Source organism: Manis pentadactyla, chromosome 3 (assembly GCF_030020395.1).
Source record: "Manis pentadactyla isolate mManPen7 chromosome 3, mManPen7.hap1, whole genome shotgun sequence".
In the NCBI taxonomy this organism is placed as follows: Eukaryota; Metazoa; Chordata; class Mammalia; order Pholidota; family Manidae; genus Manis; species Manis pentadactyla.
Window position 1 is genome coordinate 198,201,473 of NC_080021.1, and position 23,850 is coordinate 198,225,322.

General features: G+C 46.3%; 3 protein-coding genes across 5 annotated transcripts in view; 1 reads left to right on the plus strand and 2 right to left on the minus strand.

Annotated features, from left to right (window-relative positions):
* Positions 1 to 8,194: 8,194 nt before the first annotated feature.
* Positions 8,195 to 9,977, minus strand: ACTL7B (actin like 7B). Its single transcript, XM_036903268.2, has one exon. It carries the CDS (start codon positions 9,465 to 9,467, stop codon positions 8,214 to 8,216), a length of 1,254 nt encoding a protein of 417 aa, XP_036759163.2. The 5' UTR covers positions 9,468 to 9,977; the 3' UTR covers positions 8,195 to 8,213.
* Positions 9,978 to 14,825: 4,848 nt separating this feature from the next.
* On the plus strand, positions 14,826 to 17,386 carry ACTL7A (actin like 7A). Its single transcript, XM_036903269.2, has one exon. It carries the CDS (start codon positions 15,244 to 15,246, stop codon positions 16,561 to 16,563), a length of 1,320 nt encoding a protein of 439 aa, XP_036759164.1. The 5' UTR covers positions 14,826 to 15,243; the 3' UTR covers positions 16,564 to 17,386.
* Positions 17,387 to 21,093: 3,707 nt separating this feature from the next.
* ELP1 (elongator acetyltransferase complex subunit 1) overlaps positions 21,094 to 23,850 on the minus strand; it is a 51,470-nt gene continuing 48,713 nt past the window's right edge. For all 3 annotated transcript variants that reach the window (XM_057498910.1, XM_057498909.1, XM_036903314.2), the window contains exon 37: positions 21,094 to 21,733. In XM_057498910.1, coding sequence (XP_057354893.1) covers positions 21,666 to 21,733 — 68 coding nt within the window. In that variant the 3' untranslated portion in view covers positions 21,094 to 21,665. The remainder of the gene's footprint in view (positions 21,734 to 23,850) is intronic.

Genomic DNA, 23,850 nt, shown 5'->3' on the forward strand with positions numbered 1-23,850 from the left:
ATTGTATAGATGTACCATAATTTATCCATTAACCTATTTGACCTATTTGCAGACATCTTAGTTACTTCAAATTTTTGGCAATTATGAATAGAGCTGCCACAAACATTCATGTGTAGGTTTTTATGTGGCCATAAGTTTTCAATTCAATCAGGTAAATATCTAGGAGTGTTATTGCTGGATCTTATGGTAAGAATATATTTAGCTTCATTGAAAAAAACTGCCAAATTGCCTTTTAAAGTAAATACAGCATTTTGCCTCTTTTATATAGGATGAGTGTCTCTTCATATTCTTATATCTGTATATCTTCCTTGGTGAAGTGTTTGCTCATATATTTTGCCCATTTTTTAATTGGGTTGTTTCCTTATTGTTGAGTTTTAAGAGTTCTTTGGATACAAATCTTTTCACTATGTGTTTTGCAAATATTTTTTTCCATTCCATGTCTTGTCTTTTGATTTTCTTAAGTGTTTTTCACAGAGCAGAAGATTTTCATTTTAATAGAGCCCAACTTATCATCTCAAGTTTTTTTTTAATAGATTGAGTTGTTGGTGTTGTATCAGAAATATCATCATCAAACCCAAGGTAACGTAGGGTTTCTTGTATGTTATCTTCCATCGAGAAATTTTATAGGTTTGCATTCTACATTTAGGTCTATGATCCATTTTGAGTTTTTTATGAAGGGTAAATTCTATGTTTTGGTTGATTTTTTGCAAAAAGATTTCCAATTGTTCTAGATCCATTTATTAAGACCACCCTTCCCTATTGAATTGTCTTTACTCTTTTGTCAATAGTTGACTCTGTTTGCATGGGGTCTACCCTGGAACTCTCAGTATGGTTCCACTGATACCTATGTCTACTTTTTCACCAATACAACAGTGTCTTGATCATTGTAGCTTTATAGCTAAGGTCAGATAGTGTCAGTCTTCCAACTTTTTTCTTCTTCCCCCGTGTTGGATTGGCTATTCTGCAACTTTTGCCTTTCCATATAAACCTCAGGTTCAGTTTGTAGATATCCACAAATTATTTGCCTCCAAGTGGTGGCGTAGGGTCAGCTCCTCACTGGATCTCATTATCATCAGAGGAGGAAGAGGAGGAAAGGAAGTGCCAACCAGCCCCACCTCTCACCACCTTGTTCCCCTCACTGCTGCTGAGTGGGGATGGAGGTGCAGCTCCACACTGTAACCACCACCACTACTACACACTGCGGGAATCTGAGCATGGCACCCACTTCCACGGAGCTAGTTGGTGGTGGGACATAAACTCATTCAGCCCACCGAAATCTATTCTAACTGTGCTTTCTTCTGTGTGTTTATTTGGCATCCACCCAAGCCTGCCCTGGGATGCAAGGATGGACACAGAGACAATTAGCTATAATTTCTTATTGTGGGTAAAACTGCAACATTTCCAGAATCTCTCCCCTGGCCTTAGTGCATCTCCACATCAATAGGTGTTCCAAGAGGTGGAGAGAAGTAGTCCATCACCATATCAATAGGTAATTACAAGGGGGAGCTAGGACATATCTGGAATGAAGAGGTTGGGTGGGGTCCCTTTTTGCAGCCTGGTTGCCAGAGGCACCGGTAAGCAGAAGTGGACAACTGCGTGTAAGCAATAAACGGGTTTCTCCCACTTTATTTCTCCCTTCGGCTGATTTCAGCTTCAAAAGTATTTTTCCCTGGGCTGGGAAATATTTTTCCTCCCGAGGTACACTTATTTTTTGTATTCTTAATGCTCTGGTATTTGGGGATCTTATTTAAAAAATAAGAAAATATAGTTAATATAGTAACTAATTCGCAAAGATAATAACAACTTGCCTATGAACACATCTTTCATTTTTTGGAGTCTTCCTATGCTTGTTACATTATCAAAGACAAAGCTGGACAGATTTTAATCAGTAAAATACTACTATAGGAGGGAAAAGAGTTCCATTACCATTTATACAGAGGTAACTCAGCACTGTAAGGGAGAATGCAGGCGTGGGGAGAGGGGTGAGAGCGGCCCAGCAGAGTCAGGGACGTGAGAAAGTACAAAAAGCAGGAAGCAGGGCTGGTCCACTTGAACCCCACTTGGGTTTCTTAACTGGCACTTACTGAAGTTAGGGAGCTGGGAGACTGGCCGGAACAGACAGTAGATTTGGGGGTGTCTGAGTTTTCTCAGGCAAGCACTTTAAGGGGAGATAGGGTCACCCTAGGTATGTGGCCTTGAGCTGCTAGAAACTGTGTCAGCGTTTGTTCAAGCTGTCATAGGCCAAGGTTGTGTCCAGTTGAGAAAGGGCTCAGAGAAGGCTGGCTGGACTGTGGGCAAGGACAGCATCTCTGTCAGTATCCGGGGGTTTCCAGTTGTGAGAAGGACCTTGGAGAGTAAGGTTACTCCGCCATGGCAGAACCAGCAGTCCTTGCCATCAGGATTTTTTTAAAGCTCCCAGGTGATTCTAATAAGCAATGAAAGTTGAGAACCATAAGGCCAAGACAAGACCTTTGCTCTCTGTTGTTAATGACCCCCTTCACAGAGAAATAAAAATTCTTTGTGTGTAGTGGCTTCCTTGTGCCAGGCCCAAGCCCACCCTGGGATGCAAGGACGGACAGGAGTCTTGTTTCTTCCCCCCGAGTTGTGCAAAGACAAAAAAAGCTGAGGCAGATGGGTGAGGCCAGAGCAGTGAAGGAGCACAGGGAGGGAGCGCCCCGCCTGGGCATATCAGGAAGTGACTCCCGGAGGAACGGACACTCGGGCTGTGCCCTGAAGGCATGAGCTTGGGTAGATGGTGAAAGACATTCTTACCCAAAGGAGTGGCATCTGAGTCACTGAGAACCTTGGGCTTGCCCCACACTGTGCCAGAGCTTCTGACCGACTTCTAAATATTTACATTGTGCTTAGTTTGTGACCTGCACTCTTTTGAGCAGCTTTGGTACTGAGCGTCCGTTAGAATCACCTGGGGCACTTTTCAACTGTAGATTCCTAGATGCTGACCCAGATCTACTGATTCAAAGTCTGGCTGGGGAAATCCACATGGGTTTTTTTTGCACTTTTGCAACTCACTACCACCCCAGATGATTCCTCTACCCACACCCTCTCTCACACACCCCTGCTCCTCCCTCAAACAAGCTCTCTGTGGTTAGAGTGGGAGGTGGGGGGGACCCTGATTTGTAACACTTGCTAATTTCTGTGGTGGGGGTCAATGCTCCTACCATAGCCAATTTCGAGCTACCAAAAGTTTGACAACTAGCTTGCAAAATTCCTGAATAGTTAACAGTGGGCTCTCACAAGCCATTAAGAGCTAGCTCCCTGCATAACCAATTCCCCACACTCCCTCTTCCCCAATGTGATACTGGATCAATCACCCCCACTCATTCCCCCCACCAAAAGGAAAAAAAAACCCTTACATCAAAATACAACAGCATTAATAGTTTGTATTGTAATAAAGTTAATTGTTTAAACCCACAATATGTAGATAACTCTCAGGGCAAACTTAGTAATAACCACTTGGGGAAGATGGCTCAGGCTGCCTAAGCAGGTCTGGTCAGTCTTTACAGTAGGATTTCACCACATGATGTCACTGTAATATTTGCTTATTTATGTCTCTGGATATCTCAGGCAAAATCCATCTCTTTGCTAAAAGATCGGCACTCTAACTTTATATCTTAGGATGGTTATGAAATTACATTATTTGTTTACTACTTGAAAGCAGTTGTTACACATCTTTTTTTTTTTTTTTCTTGGAAAAGAGACTGTTATTTTGCAGAAAGGTAGGATGCAAAGGCAGAGACATTTTGAAGTCACAAAACTGATTTAGCAGAAGACTGATTTACAGGCGGGTGAACTTGAACAAGATTCTTAACCTCCCAAGCCTCAGTGTCCTCATCTTTAAAATGGGGCAAAGTACTTGCAACTTCTCACAGAGAGGGAGTGTCATTTCAGTGGACATGTACTAGGCACCACCACCGTGCCATGCTCTGCCCTGGACACTGAGAAAACAAAGATGAAATCAAACGTTTCTGCCCTTATGGAGCTCCACGTCTAACCTCGGGGACAAATAACTAAAGAATATAGGGCAATGGCCAGTAGGCATGCTTAGGTTTCTGCATTTCAGCATTAGTGCATTACCTGATATTCTCTAATGCCTTGATAAAAATTCTTGTGTAGTGGCTTTTTTGTTGGGAAATTAATTTTTCAATTATAAGAGGCCTCTCCAACCCTGGCCCGTACCCCACACAAACTTCTCGGGGGGAGTACCATTGTTGAGAAGGAAACAAGAGCAGAACGCTCTCGGAGGCAAGTGGCAAGCGCACACTCTACCTGAGCGAGTTGAAGCCAAGTCTGACGGGAGAGGGTGCCGAGGTTTCATTCGGAGGTCACCTTGGACCACGGGCTGAGCTCTGCACTCCTTGGTGGGTCAGCTTCAAGTGAGCTGCCTTCTGGTGACAAATGTTGCCCCAGCAGTTCTAGGCCATACACACCCATCCATGTCAACCTTCCAGGCAAAACGCCTGCAACTCACGCAGCACGGGCGCACTGAGGTCACACGCTCACCCCCCAACCATCACTGTGGCCAGGCAGATGGCTGCTGATCGGCTCAGCCTAGGTCGTGTGCTCCACCATTCTGGCTGGAGTGGGAGTCAGTCCTGGGCCACGTGGGAAGCCCATGCAGTAGCTGGGCCTTGTGGGGAAGGAGTGAGGGGGAAAGAGAAGTTTGTCAACCGTAGGTTCCACCTGGGGATTATTAGCTAGACCTGGGTGTAACTACTGCTTTGTGGAAGAGGCAAGGGGATGCAGGTAGGGTCCACCACCTGCTCTTCAAATGCTGCTCTTGTCTTCCCTGTAGTAGCACCACTTTTGTGGAGAGAATTCTTCAATTTTTTTTGCATGGGAAACACACACTCAGAGGCTGGCCCATCTGCTCACCCCTCTACCTGTGGGGAGGGAAAGGGGACCTGCATTCGCAGAGACTCTTGGTTACCATCCCTTCCCCTATCCCATTTTGTTTCACACAGTCCACTCCCATGTCCTCTCCTCTTGGGCATCTCCAAGTCCCAAACCTCTTCTCATTCTGCAGGAGAGGAAGTCGCCCTCCTCTACCGGTAGCACCCTGCAGGCTTCAGCTGGAAGCCTTCCTGCCCTGCGTCCACTTTCCTTCCAGAATCGGAAATCTCTAGCCTTCTGCATTCTCCCTGCCATCTTCTCATTTGTAGTGGGATTATACATGTATATTCTTCTACTGTTGTAACAGAGTGAAAAAGTCGATCTCTGCCTTCATACTGTATTTATCTCCTTTGCTGCCTTAACCTTTGGGTCAAAAAAAAAAAAAAAAAAGAGAAAGGGCTTCTGCTCAGTTCTGCTTAGGCTCATTATCAGCAAGCCCTGCCCATAGGCTTGCTAATAATCAAAAGGAATCTTGCTTGCAGTTTGAGATTTCTGCAAATAGTTCCTTCCCCAAAGCTCGCCTCCTCCAGGAGGCAGAGAAACATGTATGAAAAATGATTGCCTTGTCGGAGTCCTAACAACATGGTGACCAGCCCTGGGTCGACAAGAGTCCACTAACCAAGGACACAGAGGCTCTCCTAGGACCCTCACTGATGCCCAGGTGTCTGCAGCCTTCAGTCACTCCCTAACCTGCTCCTCTTCCTGTTCCCCCTTTCCCTAACATTCTTTCCTTGCAAACAACCCTAAGTTATTATGGTGCTTTTAGGACATTAGTCGTTCATCTTGTTCTGCTGGCTTTCCAAATAAAGTTGCTTTCCTTGCCCCACCTTGTCTCTCAACTTATTGGCATGTTGTGCAACAGGTGGCATGAACCTGGACTTGGTAAACTGTCCCTTTAAAGCAGTCTTAGGAGGGGAAGGAGGTTACACACACATGGTCAGTCCGTCATCTTAAGCTGAAGTCACTGACTCACATTTTTCTGCCAAGACTAACTCTCCTGTTGTGCCTCTGGTTGGCTTAAATAAATTCACATCAGGGATGAAGTGATTAGTGCTTTTACAGCCTCTGCTGCACAAGGGATGCTTCTGGAGAAGATGCCCAGGTATTGAGGGCATGGAAGCTGGGACTGTGGAGACAGAAGTTGCTGAGAATGTGGGGAGTGAGGAAGAGATGGGGTGGGTAGACACTGGTGTGATTTCTGGAGATCTTCAGGACCACACTAGCTTACTGCCTGTGTGATTTTGAGCACCTCACCTTCCCCTCTGCGTCTCATCTCTGTATCTCATCAGGTTCTTAGGGTTCCTATTATTCAAGGATTCTTGGGTTGCAAGCGGTAGAAATGAATGCTGGCTAAGCAGCAGGTATGTATGAAGACACCAGACTAGTAGAGACTTTGGCAACCTGAAAAATGTAGGTCCCACTAAAAGAATTCAAATTCAAAAAAAAAATTTATACACTGTGCTGGCCAAACAAAATGTGTCTACTGGCACCATCAGCCTCCAGGGCTCCAGTCTGCAACCCCTCTCCAAAGGGAAGAGCCCAGGTTCCTACGCAGCACCAAGGCCCTGCCGGAGGACTCGAGCTCAAGGCTAGAAGCCGAATTCTGGGCAATGGAGAGGGACTAGATGGCAAGACATGAGGTGACAGGCTGAATCGGGCTCTTCCCAAGTCTGTAGGGCCCAGGACAGAGGCAGCCTTACAGAGTGCCCCAAGTCAGGACTCTAAGGTAAGAGGTGGTTCGGGAACATGTGGTAGCCCAGGATATTACACAGCTCACCAATGTTGGATCTCACTGACACCTGGTCATGTGCCCCATCAAGAGGTAGGGGTTACAGAGGCAGGGACCACCCTCTTCTAGTCATTCACCAGCTGAAATCCCCCAAGACTCAACAGCTTTTCCTTCAACCCCAAAGCCACCGAGTGGCCACCACACCCACCCCTTCTCCATCTTCAGCTTTCCAGTACACAACTGCACCTTCTCACTTCCAGAAACACGGGGCTTGAGCCTCGTCTCCATACCAACATGGCTTTCCTCTGAATCCCCCACTAGCTGTGTGTGATCCTAAGGGAAGAGCCACATTCTGGACATTCTCGGTATCCAGCTCTGGGCCTCACCCATTGCAGATGCTTGGTAAGTGCTTCAGGGTTGCTAACCATTAGGAACCATTGCTTAATGGACTGAATGATTGTCTCTGCACCCCCTCCCCAAATTCATCTGTTGAAAACCTAATGCCCAACATAACAGTATTAGGTGGGACCTTTGGGAGGTGCCCAGTGCCTTTGTATGAGGCCCTGGAGATATCCCTCATCCCTTCCACCAGGTGAGAACACAGCAAGATGTCGGCAGTCTGCAACCCAGAAGAGGGCCTTCATCAGAACCCGACCTGCTGAAATCCTGATTTTGGACTTCCAGCCTCTGGAATCCTAAGAAACACATTTCTGTCATTTCCAATCCACCTGTTCTGTGGTATTTTGTCATAGCAGCCCAAACTAAAGCAACCATTTTTGCCCTGCTGGAAATAATCATGACCTGGTAAAGGAGAGCTGGGCTCACCCACTGACATGGCCTCCTCCCTCCTGGTTCTGTTTCCCCTTCTCCACGGGAGGGAGAAAAAAACCACATGATTTCTAAAGGGTCTTCTGGTTCCTCCAACATCCTCTGGATTCAGGGGCTCTGCTTTGTGACTCTGCAAAAACAGCTGCGATTTGGGCTGGGGTCAAGAGGAGGGGCCACTGATGGGCAGAAACGGCCCCTCACACTCAGGACACGCACACCTGTGGGCTGCCCCTTTGATGAGCACAGGCAGGAAGAGCGGTGAGGGAGGGAGCCCGAGGCAGTCAAGCAATGGTGAAGCTGGGGTAGGTGACCATCGGGCAGAAACACCTGGTTGCGAGTCTCCTACCCACTACTTAGCTATGTGACTCGAGCCGGTCTCTGAACCGAAGCAGCTTCCCCTTTGGTCTGCGGGGGAGCGAGCAACCTGCGAGTCTTGATGAATTGGGTTTTGAACTCCAGGGAGATAATGGAACAGGAAGCTACACTCTGGATTCTGAGATGATGTCACCCTCGTGAAGGGGGCGGCGAGGGAGGGGTCAGTGAGGGCCCCCCAACCCCTGCCTGCTACTTCTGACCCAGCAGAGCAAAAGGTGCTGATATTCCTAAACCCAGCTCCCCACCACCTTCTGCTATCACACTAGACGAGAGCCTGTGTGCATTACATTTTATGTGAAATCCTGTAAATGTGTTTCAGGTGGCCCGTGGCCGCCTGCCCATGGGGCCTTGCCTGCTGGGGCACCGCCACTCAGCACTTGCTGTAGATGGCTGCGCTGCCCCGCTCCTCAAACTCCTCCCTGCTGACCCAGAGCTGCTGGAAGGCCTGCAGCGAGGCCAGGATGGAGCCGCCGGTCCACACGGAGGTCTTCCTCTCAGGCGCAGCCAGCACTGCAGGGCTGTCCCCGGGGCAGAGGAGGCTCAGCTCCCTCTGGAAGCGCTCGGGAAAGCCGTCCAGCATGGTGCAGCCACCACAGAGCAGCACGTTGGCAGCCATCTCCTCCTTGAAGCCCACCTCCTGGCAGCGGTCCAGGCAGGCAGCCGTGAGCGCGGGGAGGCCGGGCTGGCTGCTGCCCACCAGGGTGGGCTTGAAGAGCATCTCGGCGCACTGGAAGCGCTCCTGACCGATGGTGATGAGCTTGCCATCCGGCAGCTCGTAGTCCACACGCAGCTCCTCCATGGCCAGACCGCGCTCCTCCTCTGGCATGAGCGCCGAGTAGCAGCACTTCTTCTTGATGTGCTCGATGATGTGCAGGTGGTCGTCCGTGAACTTGTGGCCGGCCTCGTTGAGCAGCTGCAGCAGGTAGTTGGTGAGGTCGCACCCGGCATAGTCGGTGCGGCTGGTCAGGCCTGGCAGCACATCGCCCTCCGAGATGGGCACCACATGCGAGACGCCGTGCCCGCTCTCCACCACCAGCCCTGAGGTCTTGCCATAGGAGTAGATGGAGAGCAGTGACTGGGACGTCACGTGCATGGCAGGGATGCCAAAGGTCTCAAATATGAGCTCCGCATACTTCTCCCGGTTGCTGCTGGGGCTGAGTGGGGGGTCGGAGACCAGCACAGCGTGCTCCTCAGGAAGGATCTTCATGGCCGTGTGGAAGATGTACTCCCAGATGTTCTGGACACAGTCCCAGTCCACCACGATGCCGTGCTGTAGTGGGTTAATCAGCTTCAGAGGCGCCTCCACGTGGAGCAGCTCGTGGCCCACGTAGGTCTCCTTGCAGGTGCCACAAGCGTCAGCTGCCTCGGAGCAGCGCTTGCCCACAGTGGAGGAGATGAAGTAGGTGGGCCTCGGCTCTCCAGCATAGCCGCACTTACAGTACTGGGAGCCCAGATCGATGACAAGGGCCTTGATCTTGTGCACCTTCCTGGGCTTCAGCTTCAGCTGAGCAGCCGATCCTGTGTCCTGGATGCCAGCATTAGGACCTGGCAGTGTTCCTGACTCTCCAGGGTCATCCTGTGTCATGCCCATGGGCACAGGGCTCAGGTTATCCCTCGTCCCCATCTGCCTTCGCTGCTCACCTCTCTCACATCCACATCCAGAGCTCCGCAGGGAGAAATAAGATCTACTTGCAGCAGTGCCTTGGCAACCCCTGCGGATTGTGATATCACTGGGGGCTGGTCCATTCTGGCAGCCCAGGGAGGGTGCGGTTTTGCCGGGCCCTTGTTCTGTCACCCCTACCTCCACCTGCCTAGTTCTTCTTTGCTCCAAGACAGAGCAGGTGTCCAACAGTTTCAGAAAGCCAAGCACACAGTGGGGTCGCAGAGGTTCCTGCTCCCTGCACCTTTGGACCCGTTCCTAACCCCTGTTCACTGACCTAACACCTCGGCCTCCTCTGCTCCTTGGGCGAGAGGAGGATATTTGCACCCTACGGTGAGCCAGGCTCTTTAGCTCAGGCCATTCACAAATATCACTTCACAGAATCCTGGGAGGCCGGCACAGCTGAGGAAATCAAGGCTCAGAATTCAAATGACTTGCCCAAGGGCAAAGAGCCCTGGAGTGTTTGAACTTGAAACCTCGTTCATCCACCTCTAATACACCAGGTCCCCTTAAGTGTGTGAGGGCCCCGACAGTACTTTCATCCCTTCATTCCCCACGTACTGGGGTTTGTAGTGCATCCAGCCTGGTGCAGCCTGCAGTGATGGATGGTAGAAACCAGGCCACAAGCAGTGCCCAGCCTAGGTGGGAAGAAGAAGGGATGGGATAGAGTTTACAGGTGGACGTGGTAGGGAGAAGAGAGGTGCACAAAGGCGGCAGTGCTTAATGGATGGAGGAGTCAGCAGGGTCTCTAAGAGGTGATGTTTAAATCAAATAGTGAAAAATAATACGTAGGTGTTTGTCACATAGCTGGTAAGAGGAGGGAAAGGCACCCCAGGCAGAGAGCACAGCCTGAGCACAGGCTCAGCGCCAGGCAGCCGGGTAGGTGTTCAGGGAAACAGATGAGGCTGGAGAGGTCATGGAGCCTACGAGGGGGGCCTCAACTGCTAGGAGTAGAGCATGCATTAAACAGAGGGAACTAATGAAGACGTTAAGCAGGGGAGTGGTCAGATTTGGCTTCTAGGAAAATTTCAGATTTGTGTTTAGCTATAATGTAGAGGGGCAAGACTAAGAGATTGGGAAGGAAGCCACTGAAGAAATTCTTGCAATACTTGAAATGGCCTAAGCTGGAGATGGGATATGGGGAAGAGATGAAGGGACAGGTTCTAGAGAAGTTCAGAAGGCAACACTCAGTCTAACTGGTTGGTTTCCCAACTATGCTCAGTCCAATCCGAGCCCTTCCTCTCGCATGTGGGGCCCTCCCCTGACTCCTCCGTTTCTAGTCTCAAGCACCACAGTTACATCGGTCCCTTAGATTACCTGCAGGGAGTGAGAGAGAGGGATGAGTCTCTTAACCTTTGCCCAAGCAAAGAAAGATGGCCTGTCATCTAGAACAGATAAATTCATTAGGTTCCCGTAGGGCCCTCCATTCCAAACCATATCCCCTTCAAAAGGAAAAACACAAAGTCCAAAACAAAACAGATTAGGGCGTTGATGGTAAAGCAATGGGAGAAAAAGGGGAAGACAAATAACCAGGGAGAATTAAGAAGAGAAGTAGTTGAGGGATTAGGTGACAAGGACAGGAAAGAAAAAAAACGACTTTAAGACATGATCAAGAAATGCTGGGGAGCATGTAAGAATGTTAATGAAGAACTCATGGGAATTTTTGTTTGCCAAACTGTTGCTTGGAACAGGGCACTACAAAACCGGATTATTTGGGAAACAATTTTATAAGGATTATAGTTATGAGCATCACCAAGCTCCACTGGTGATACCACAAAATCAGAGAACCTGAGGACTGGACACTTGATCTGGTAGGGACGACTAAGTAAACACACTTGCCCTCACATTGGACTGACATCCATTAATTGGTCTTGGGTCTACTTTTGAGGTTGTGCAGGGCAAGCTGATCTTCCACGGGACAACCCTTGGGCTGTTTAAAGGCAATGCTCATGGATCCCAAGACGACTACTCTTCCATTCCTTATGGAAAGACAGTACACAGTAGGAAGAAGAGTAAGGAACTGGTCTCAGAAGACCTGAGTTCAAATCTAGCTTCATTACTATAAACTGTGTGACCTTTGGCAAACTACTCAAAATGTTAGTTGAATCTGGATTATGATAGTGCTATATCCCCCCTCAATTTGATTCTTATCCACTGCTTCCAGGTTTCTGTCTTGAGCAACTAGGTGGATGCTGGGCCCCCTCATATAAAAACAGAGAACGCAGAGACAGGAGCAATTGCATAATGGAAGATAAGAGTTCACTTTGGGCATGTTGAGTTAGAGCTGCCTAGAAGCCCCTAGGCGGGGCATATGGAGCTCAGGAAAAAGAAATGATCTGGAGCCAGATTTGAGCCCTCGGTAGAGTTATCTCCACCTTCTGAGGGAAAATGGGCAGTCTTAGTACCTGGGTCACCACACTGGGGGCTGAGCTTTGGGAAAGAGGCTCGCAGTGTCTGTTTGGCAAGAAACCATTTTTTTTTTTGGCTGGAGTTCCTGACTCAGGGGCCCTCGAACGTCACCATACTGAAGAGGTGAATTACTAGGCCTAAACAGTCCTAGGCTCAAAATATTCAGATTCAGTTAAGGCTCAGGTGGGATCCAGGAATCTGCATTTTTAAGAAAAACTCCAGGTGATTTATGAGAGGAAACACTATACACTGGCCTTTTCTTTATTAGATTCGCTTTCTTCACTTCCACAGCTGCTAACACTACAGGGCCTGGTTCACCTTTCTTCCAAAGGTCAAGGGTGGGTGCTATCCCAAAAACCAAAGCTAAAAGCAAAGATGCCAACCAGAGAGAAATGTGCTTCTTGGTCTAATCTTTCCAGTTTTCTTTTTCAACAACCAAAGGGCCTCAGGGTTACTTTCAAGTAGGATCATCCCATGATTTTTTGTCTTGGGCCAGAGGAGAAGAGGAAGGTGTGATCCCATGAGAAAATGCAGCCAAAAACAGTTTTTGAGCAGTATAGGGTATCTCTGTCCAGAGGGACCTCACCAGAGACCCCAACAAGGCCACACAAAGTGGAGATGGCTAGTGACAAGTGTGGGGGGTTGCATGTGCCAGGAAGTGGAGGTTTGGGGTGCAGTGTGCCTGCCAACAGTCTCTACAGTCTACCATCAATGATACAACCAGCTGTGATGACCCAGAGAGGACAGAAGAGACACAACAGGTAATATGGAAGCTAAGGGAAAAAGTTTCCATTACAGGAGAACATCCAAGCATGTGAAATCCTGAGAGGTGAAGTAAAGGACTACAAAGTGGCCACTGGTTTTAGCCTAAAGGATGTGGGGTGGACCCTGAGAATCCCTGTACCTGTGGGTCTTCCAGACCAGATGGAGTGATCGGCCTTTAGCACAGTACCTCTCCCAGCTTCCAAGATGGAAAGGGCTAGGATGGGATAGCATGGCACTTGGGGAGGAGAATGTGAAACAGGATGTCAGGCTTTGAGTGTCTTAATGAAGTGGGATGCACAAGTGAGAGTGACTAATGGCCCCCCAAAATGTCCCCATCTTAATCCCTGGAACCTGAGAATGTTACTTTTCATGGCAAAAGGGCCTTTACAGATATGAGTTAAGTTGTTTGTGATAAGGAGATTATCCTAGATTATCTGGGTGCACCCAAGGTAATCACAGGGTCTTAATAAAAGGCAGACAGGAGGATCAAAGTCTGACAAGGAAATGTAACAATGGAAGCAGAAGTTGGAGAGATCTTTGAAGATGGAGGAAGGGGTCACAAGTCAAGGAATGTATGCAGCTTCCGGGAACTGGGGAAGATGAAGGATTCTCCCCTAGAGCCTCCAGGAGGAATGCAGCCCCGTGACACACTGATTTTTCACCCAGTAAGACTGGCTGTGGACTTCTGGCCTCCAGAATTGTGATATAGTAACTTTTCATGTTTTAAGCCCTTACTTTGTGGTAATTTGTTACAGCAGCAATAAGGAACTAATACATGCTCTTACAGGAATCCAGGGCAGTGAAAATGAGCTAAGCAGCTGCGGATTTCTCAGAATTCATGAGGAGAGTTGAGGAGAAGGAAAACGGATGATCCTAAATTAAATGTACCCTTGTTTTATCATGTAAGTTCTTTTGAAATAAATGATCTAAGTCAGCCACGCAAACGCCAGGAATAGCAGAGGCAATTATTTTTCAGGCAGCCATGCCTAAAGAAAAGTACTTCCCTATGCTTTCAGAATTCAACACCACTTCATCCTCTACCCATTGAACCAATAACCTGAGATTTTGTTTTTGAGATGACAACTTGGCTGTGCACATCAGGCATTAACAAGGCCCTTGAAACTGGACTCAGCCCTCTTCTGTTTCTTCTTTCATACCTTACAAGGAGCCAAGAGCAACCCCATAACCTCCTTAGAGGAGAAACCCCACCACTATAGGGCCCACCACTTGTATAAAGAGCACAGGGCTGATAACATAAGGTTGGGTTCTGGGAGCCGGAGGATAGCAGGTGCTAGCAACATGCCCAGCCTGAAGTGGTGGCCGAGCAGCCTCAGAGACATGTCAGGTCCCATTAAAATGTGCCCACAGCACACCCCTGGGAAGAAACTGTAGTCAGGAGAACTTGGCCACAGCTGGCTGGATATCCTTGGATGAGGTAGGCATCAGTGGGACTCTGCAGGGTCTAATATTTTATTGCTGACCCAACAACTAGACAAAGGAGTGTAGTAAATATGTGTCCAAAAGTAATTGCTCTGCAGGTTGTCCTAAGGACAAGACAGAAGTGCTTGGCACAGTCACGACAGCAGCAATTGGTCCTGCCAAGATCTAAATCAGATGACATCAGCTCTCTGTTCAAAATTCTCTACTGACTTCTGGCCTCACACAGTCAGAGCCAAAGTCCTAGCAATGGCCCATGAGGCCCAGCATGAGATGCTCGCCTTCCCCAACCCTCTTCTCCCAGCTCATGTGCTTTTCCTTGCTCTCTCCACTCCGGTCCCACTGGTTTTCTTGGGATTCTCTAACGTGGGGGTTGGCAACCTTTATCAGTGGAGAGCCGGAGAGTCAATATCTATTTTCACCCTGATGGGCCAGTCTTTGTTCCAGTGACTCGACTCTGCAGTTGCAACATAAAAGCAGCCATAGACAGTACATAAACAATTCGGCACAGCGTATTTATAAAAGCAGGCTGCAGACTGTACTTTGCTGACGCCATCAGTCACAGGCCCATCCCCAGCCGTCTGCACCTTCTGCTCCTATACCCATAGCACCCTCCCTCCCCTCCTCGGGTCTTCACCCACGTGTCCCCATCTCAGGGATCCCTGCTCAGGCACACTCAGGAGGCCACCCTCCCCAACCCCCTGCCCTCCTTTTTTTCTTTTGCCCTTAACATCTCCTAACATATATTTATGTTGGTTATCATCAGTCTCTCCCCAGACCCTGCTGACTAGAAAGTAAACTCTACAAGGGCACAGATTTTTGTTGTTGGTTTTTCCTACTGCTGCCTTGTATTCCCAACTGCCTTACACATAGCAAGCACTCAGTAAGTGTTATTTGATTGGATAAATCAGGTTTAATACAAAATTTAGAAAAACATTAAGTCACCTCCAAATACTACACCAAATCTACCCTAACATGGGACAAAGGCTCCCAGTATCCAGAAAGCCCCAGGTGGCAGGCTTATGTCATAATCAGTGATGTCATCATTGGGTAAATTCTCAAACTGCCCTCTGATTTAAGCCTCTCAGGCCCTGGAGCTGGTGGGACCAAGGACCTTCCCGAGGGCAGGATGGCTCTTGACGGCATGGGGGCTCCACAGGTGGTGACCACAGGGGAGGAGCCTGCCGAGAGGGTGGGTGGACAGGCCTCCCTGCAGACACAGGGCCTCCAGACTGCCTCCTTACAGGATGGCCCAGCTAAGCGGGCCGTGTGGGTCCGCCGCAGCTGCTCAGGGCCACAAGAACCTACTGGGTCAACAGTTGTCAGGGCGCTGTCCAAGCCAGCGACCAAAGCAGTGGTTGTAGATCTTGGCACAGGCTACTGTAAATGTGGCTTTGCAGGGCTCCCAAAGCCCACCCATAATATCTCATCAACAGTGGGCAAGCCGTACATGGAGACCGCCAAAACTGGGGACAATCGCAAGGAGACATTTGTGGGGAAGGAGCTTGTTAATCCAGGGGTTCGTCTCAAACTAATTAATCCTCTGCGACATGGCATCATCGTGGACTGGGATTCAGTGCAGGATATCTGGGACTATCTCTTCCACCAAGAGATGAAGATTGCCCCAGAGGAGCACGCAGTGCTGGTCTCAGACCCACCCCTGAGCCCATACACCAACAGAGAGAAGTATGCTGAAATGCTGTTTGAAACCTTCAGCACTCCTGCAATGCACATCGCCTACCAGTCCCGCCTGTCCATGTACTCCTACGGACGGACCTCCGGCCTGGTGGTGGAGGTTGGCCACGGCGTGTCCTATGTAGTCCCCATCTACGAGGGCTATCCTTTGCCCAGCATCACCGGACGGCTGGACTATGCGGGATCTGACCTGACAGCCTATTTGATGGGCCTGATGAACAGTTTGGGGAAACACTTCACAGAGGACCAGATGGACATTGTGGAGGACATCAAGAAGAAATGCTGCTTTGTGGCCCTGGACCCCACTGAAGAGAAGAAACTCCCACCTACTGAGCATACGATCCTGTACACTCTGCCAGATGGACAAGAGCTACATCTATGCCAGGAAAGGTTCCTCTGCTCAGAAATGTTTTTCAAGCCTTCTCTGATCAAATCCATGCAGCTGGGGCTCCACACTCAGACAATGTCCTGCCTTAACAAGTGCGACGTCGCCCTCAAACGGGACCTCATGGGGAACATCCTGCTCTGCGGAGGGAGCACCATGCTAAGTGGTTTCCCTGACCGTCTGCAGAAGGAACTGAGCAGCATGTGTCCCAATGACACCCCCCAGGTAAATGTGTTGCCGGAAAGAGACACTGCCGTGTGGACGGGTGGCTCCATCCTGGCATCACTTCAGGGCTTCCAACCACTGTGGGTCCAACGCTTTGAGTACGAGGAATATGGGCCTTTCTTCCTCTACAGAAGGTGCTTTTGAACTGATGACACATGGTCGCTGTGGTGCCACACATCAACGTTGCTCCGTGAGAGCCCATTGTGCACATAGGGAGCTGCCCCACAGTTCACTCCTATAGTATTAAACAATCCTCATGTTACCCTCCAGAGTACTTCTCTACTCCCTGACTTAATGAGAACAACTTCATATATGCAGGATCTGCCTTAAAATACACATTTGCCAAAACAAAAGCCAGGAGAGGGGAGACAGACAAAAAAGTCATGCATTACATGTTGACTGCTTAAACACCCTTGGAAGAAACTAGCTCAAATTTTTCTGTCCCTTATTTTGTGTATATCCCATGTTAGAACTACTGTATTATTAAAATCTGCTCAGAATAGGTAGTGTGATAAAGGTAAGATTATAGAGTAAATGCTGTTGGGGCATATAAGAAGGTCCCTTTCAATGAACACCAAGAGAAGTATGCTGTAGGGTTGATCTCCACACAGCAGCAGAGTACACTTTGTATTTCATTAGCAACTCTCAAGGCTTGGGAAGAGTAACAGAGGTGTCTGACTCCTGCCCTAACTGTACTTTTAGTCCCAATAGTCACTTATGTCTCAATACCAGTTCTTATCAAACCATCATGGTGACTGGCTTCTGAAACCTGGCATATTATGAGCAAGGTATGCATATCTCTCTCAAAAGGGCAACTCTTCAGAGAACAAGTGCTATATGGATTTCCCCTTTTTAAAACCGGGGTCAGGTTTATCCTGGGTTATCAGCACTCTGGTCGTGAGGATACAAGCCACAGTCATTCTCTAGACACTCCAAGCAGCAGCTGCTTATCTCTCACCTCACCGGATTCTTCATCAGCCTTCATGGTATAAAGAGTTGGAATTTGGGATGAGTTCGGGAAAGAGGCTACCAGTGTGGGTTTGCGGGAGGCTGCCCTATGCTGGTCATTCTAAACCAGATGAGGAGCTGGAAGGAATATACAGACCCACATAACCAGGGAGGCCCTTCTGGGGCCCAACACAATCTATGGCATTCCTATAGGCAGTTTGTAGTTAGAGCACACACTTTTTAGAATACTCCCCAATACATTCTCTGCCCTATCTCCAAAGCTCAGCATCTGAACAACACTAGCAGGCAGCATAAAATAGTGGGAAGAACATGGGCTTTGGATTCTGTGGTTTGAAACCCTATTTTGCTACCACCTAGCTATGTGACTTGAATTAACTCTAAAGTTAATACAAATGCCTACATCACACACCTGATGTAAACATCAGAGATAAACACCCAAATACCACTGTCTAGCTTCCAGGAGGTGATCACAAAAGCTAGCATGAATTATCTTGTAGAAGTCTACATCTTGTACAGGAGCCCAAGTCTTACTATGGTCCTTAGCCACACATACTCCTAAAGGCACAGATCCGAGCACTCACAGGAGAGTTACGGCATCTCCACCATTGCCAGGGAGAAGCCCTACAGAGCCACCCTCAGAGCCCCCAGGTTTGCCCAGACAGCCATGAAAGACCTAAATGCCTGACCCTGGACCTAAGCCACGTGAGTAAGCATGGCTGGCTGGTACCAGCAAGCTGGAGTGGGGAAGCAGACAGTGCCCCAGAAGGCATCTGGAGTTCTTTCAGTTTAGCAAGGATGAGTAAGCCTCACCCTGGAGTATCAGGGGATCAGCTACAAGTTGGGGACACTGACCTGAGACAAAGGTAGGTCGTTCACCTCAGTTTCTACCCACACCACTCTGTCAACACCTCATGAACATTCATGGATGGGCAGGATGAAGTTCAGTTACTTAACTTTTGGATTTCTTTAACAGTGTGGTACAATGTATAGACCCCTCCTCAGATTAATATTTTTAAATATAAGAAATAAAACACAAATACTTAAAATGCATAAAACAAATACATGTATGAGAAAATACATTTTTTAAATGCATGAAATAAATTATTTACAGAGAAAACCAATCATTTGGAAATATACTACCTTCACATCCCTTAAAGGTCTGTGAACCCCAAAAGGTGAGAGTCTTGATGGGGAGCAAGGGAGGTGGTTCTGAAGGACAGGAATCTGCAGGCCATCCTACAACTAAACATTATACTGCATCTTAAAATTAAAAATACCAACATAAGGCTGAACAACTGTGCAATCTCCTTCAAAACACTTTTAGGAATTCTCTCACTTGGTCCTTATACAATTGCCCTTATAGAAAAAAAGGATCCTCCTCACAAAAATAGAAAAAAATATGAAGAGTTGTAGTAAGTATGTGGAAGTCATCTTAGTCCAGCGGTTCTCAACTGAGGGCAATTTTGACCCCCAGGGTACATCTGACAATGTCTGAAGAAGTTTTGGTTCTCATATAACAGAGTGGGGGATATGTAGTACTGGCATCTAGTGGTTAGCGGCCAGAGATCTGCAATGCACAGGACAGCCCCCCACAACAAAGGAGGATATGACCCCAAACATTAATAGTAACAAGGTTGAGAAAGTCAATTTAGCCCAAAGCGCACACAGTGTTGGAAGACAGCAAGAATTAAGTTTCAATGTCTTTGTCCAGGGACACAAAGATGGGTGAAGCTTTGGCCTTGTTCTTTCCTGTATACCAGGCAGACACCTGTTGGTCTTAAAGCCTGAGACCCCGCAGCCTGTAAAGTAACAGTGGAGTGCCTGCCACAGGCCCGAGGCACAGGCCGGGTACAGGGAGCAGAGGACATGGGGACGGGAGCAGGCTTTCAGCGGACCAAACATCCCTGCGGGAGCTTTGGCTTGTCTACCTCTTGGATATTTGTGTCTATTAACACATTATTCCTTGCTGCCTCAATACATTAGTTTAAGGAAACTGAATGGCCATGAAAAGGCACTCCATTATCAATAGACACATTTACTTCTATTTCCAATTCATCAGCATGGGTTGCTTTAGTATCAGCCACAGCAAAAGACAGCTTCTCAGATGTTACCCCTCAGCCCATTACTAATAATACAACAAGAAAAGGACAACCAGAGACTCTCAAGGACTTGCCCAGGTGGTGCTTCTAGTGAGGCATGTAAGTTCATAGGCTAGTACAGGAGGAGGGAAAAAAGCTAATTTGACTTCCCCAATTTGTAGTCACCTTAAATTACTATGAATCATCAGTTTTATTCTTTAAAACACCCTCTTCAACTATGGCTATGAAAAATCTCCCAAATGTGTGCATGTGTGTGTATATGAAGAAAATTAATTTATTAATCTGCAAGTTCCCTCTTGGGATCCAGTGCATCTGAGCAAAGCGGACCCACTGGAGCCAGCAAAAACCACGGAGGCCCCCAGCCAACTGCAGCCCGGCCTGGCTCTGGGGCTGAGCACAGACTGAGGGGGAGAATTATATACTCTGTTCTGGAACTGATGGAATCTTTCCCCAAAATTAAGCATTCATCACTCCTAGGAGTTTCTCCTTTTCCCATACACATTTTCCCCCATGAATTCTTCCTCGATTTTACCTCCAACTTGGAAGGTCTGCTCCTGACGGTTTCTTCTCCAAATGAACAAAATCCCATTTTGATCGCATGAGATGACAGTAATTTGTATTCATGCAAATTCTTCCTTGCTGCTTCAACACGTTATTTTAAGGAAACTGAACATCCATGACAAATCACACTGTTAACAACAGACCCATTTACTTCTACTTCCAATCCATCAGCACAGATCCCTTTACTATTAACCACAGCAGAAGCACTGTAACATATAAAATGTCAAATAAGTTATCGTGGTCATTTACCCATGCCAAAAAGCAGTCACAAAGCACTACCGGCCTTTCAATGTTGGGCACTTAATTGTAGCAAATCCATTATGTGCAGGAGTCAAAAAGCAGATTTCTCCCAAGCAGGATATACCTCCTTTCTTTTCTGTTACTTTGTGAAAAATTTCAGACACACAGAAAAGTCGAATTATACAGTGAACACACCTAGATTCTAATTCTACTGTTTACACTTTGCCATAGTAGCGGAAGTCTTTAATTACAATTCTGGGTGTATCTATTCTCTGAGGATCCAAAGCAGTGTTTCCTTTTAGTTTATGTACAGGAAGGACGATCTGGATCTGGTATTAAAAGCAAGGAAGAAAATTTTAACTTTATCCAAGAAATCAGCCACAAAACTGTTGTCAAAAGGAACTGAGCTTTTTCTAGACTTACCAAAGAGAGAAATTTCTGCCAAAGAAAATAACTAAAGACAGAGGTCAGTTAAGCACTATAAAGAAAAATAAATGACCTAGATACTGCAAAAACATTTTAGTTCAAAACAGCAAAATTTGGAGACATGGGAGTAACTCAAGTGCACATGCCGTATGATGCACACTGCTCACCAGAGCAAACGTGCATGACGCTGTTCAGAAATGATCCCCTGTTCCTGTTCTGACACTGCTAACTCCAGCAGAAAATTCACAGGCAGTAAAAGCGTCCCGACGAACACAGTAGGGACAGGAGGCTCCACACAGTTAAAACTAGAAGCATGTGACCTGCTAAGATACTACATAACAACAGCTGTCAGCACAGGAAAACTTAGAATTTCAAAGGATGTTTTTAGCTTTTTATTCTGCTTTAGTTCAAGGCGAAGAAGTCATTTAAGTGATCAAATTTGACAAAGACGTTAATAGCACTAACAGCCATATTGATTATATATAATGCCTCCAGGAAGGTAAAATAATTTTAAAAACATTATTTTACTTTTCTTCACACTTTTGAGGTAGAAGTTATGAAACGTTATTCCCAGTTAACTCAGGCACACATCATTTATGTGATTTATGTAAGGTTCCAATATGAATCAGACATGCAGCTGGGAAGGAAACCCTATCTCCTGATTACCATAAATACCAGAAATAGGCTCTCAAACAACACTAAATAAAGAACAGTAATCCTTACAAAATGATGCTATATTAGTTAAAGCTTAAAGTTTTACTAATGATTAAAATTATAAGCAAAATAAAATAAAACAGGATTGCTTCGTGTGTGCTGCACAGAGCAGCTCTCTGCAATGCTACGGCAGATCACCGTGTCACTCTTCCCAGGTCCTAGCAGCCAGGCCTCGAGGAGTGGGGAGGAGGAGGAAAACGGCCTTCTTTGCCACAGCCCTCCTAACAGGGGTCAGCGTCACTCCAGAAGGCTCAGTTTCCACTGAGTTCTTTTGTTAATCTTTGGCGGTATAAAAAGGTCAGCATCTAGAAGAAAGGAAAAGGAAATTGTGAGAGACACACTTCCTTGTTGCTGGGAGCTGAGGCAGTAACGTTAGGTGAAAACTAGGCGACTGGGCTTTGCAGCTACAAGACAAACCATCCAAACCAGAGTTAATGTTTCTATTCCCACTGCAACCTTGTGGTCAGAGCAAACAGTTTGGAGTCCTGCCCCAAGAAGAATTCCATTTCATCTTTGGGCACATGAGAGAGGGTAGAAGGAAAAATGCCCACTGAGTGATTAAACATGGAAGAATGTTCTTAATTTTAAATGAGAGGGGATGGTGGTAGTGGTTATGAGGCTATATAGATTTATTAACTCTTATTAAACCATATACCTAAGATCTGTATATTTCACTTTCTGCAAAATTTGCCTCAATTATAAGAAAAAAATATGTGGCCACATGCATTCAGTAAATAAAGTCAATGGCAGAAAATACTTATGATAAAAAAAACTCTGTGAACACACTGGTCAGTAAAAATATCCCTACTTAAAAAAAAAAAAGTAAATGGGGGGGAGAAGGGAGAGGAGTGTTTGGGAAAATTGTCACCTTAGGTAAAACTCCTAGACTGTATTTCACTCAGATTTATTGAGTCTCTTATCCAAGTAGGAATCATATATACAATGAGAGGTATGAGAAAATATGTATATATATTTTTTCTCAAAATTATTCATAAACTTCCAATAGTACATCTGCAAATGTGTCATACAAACATTAAAATTATTTCCAAGAATATTTAATATGAGAAAAGTGCTCAAGATAAAATGTTTTTTAAAAACATGATTTTCATATTATACATAAATACATGTATGCATACACACAGCTAGAGATGATTAAATTGTCATTTTCTTTGACATACTTTTCAGTACAATCCAGATTTTTCTCTACTAATCCTATCAATTTTATAATTTCACATACAACTACTGCTCTCCACTCTCCCAAACAAAACAGTACACAGACAAAAAGACCACAGGAGGTTTTGCTTATTTAAGAACAATGAATATGGAAAAGGCTACTTAAATAAATTCAGTCAACAAGGCCTATCATTTCATGTTGAATAGTGATTAAAATGAAAATTTTCTTTAAAAAAGAAATAAGTTATGAAAATGAAGTATTCTTTTTTTAATAGGCATAACTACAACTATATTTTATTCCTAGGCTTAATTATGAATAAATGTCAAGTATTGACTTTTTGGCAGGAAAGCAATTGTTGTGACAAACTGTCACAGCAGGATTTGACGCAATTCACATTTTCCAGCTTGAATTTCCAGGTGAATTTTATAGCACAAAGAGTAGTTTGCACAGGAACATTTGAGGGCTCCATCTATTTTTCTAAGGATTTCTCTTAATCTTTTGATGGTCAAATCATTCACATTTGCAGCACTTCTTTTGTTATTAATTGTAAGAAGTACAACTCAGCTATGATTCAAGCACTTCTGATAACATTTAATCCATTTTATGAAATCTGACATTTTTGCAAGACTTGTACTTGATCTGCACAATACTGTGTGACCTCATAAACATGAAAATCAGAGAAGACACCCCACCAAGTCACTGATCCCACCTGTGAGGACGTGTGAGTGTACTTGACTACTACTGTTAGCTGGGGAGTAAGAGTCTTCAAGGCTCAATAGGAAAATGGAAGTGCTCTTTGATTAAGCCATCTAGACTACCCCAGGGAAAGGTGCTGGGCTTGACCTGAAGGCCAGCATCAGCCATCAATGAAGAAAACGGAGCAAATAGGGACAGAAATCACACCTGGATTGAACACAGCACAAAGTAAACAATTACCAAACAGCCTCAGGTCTAAGATGAATTTTTAGCAACTCAAAAGTGTGTGTTTTGGGACTGATACCAAAAGCAGCTTGCCAGCCTCAAGGAAGAAAGGGAGCTAGGGGTACAGTAGTTACTGTCTGGATGTATCAGCTTAGCTGGGATGGGAGGTAGTTAATTTAGTCTTGGTAGCAACAAAAGCTGTAAAGTTAAACTTAATTAACTCCCAAAGGCTATTTCTAATGTCATTAAATGCTAATACAGCATTTAAATGAAAAAATTTCAGCATGTTGCCTGTCACATGCTAGAAAATACAAGTAATAATAGTAA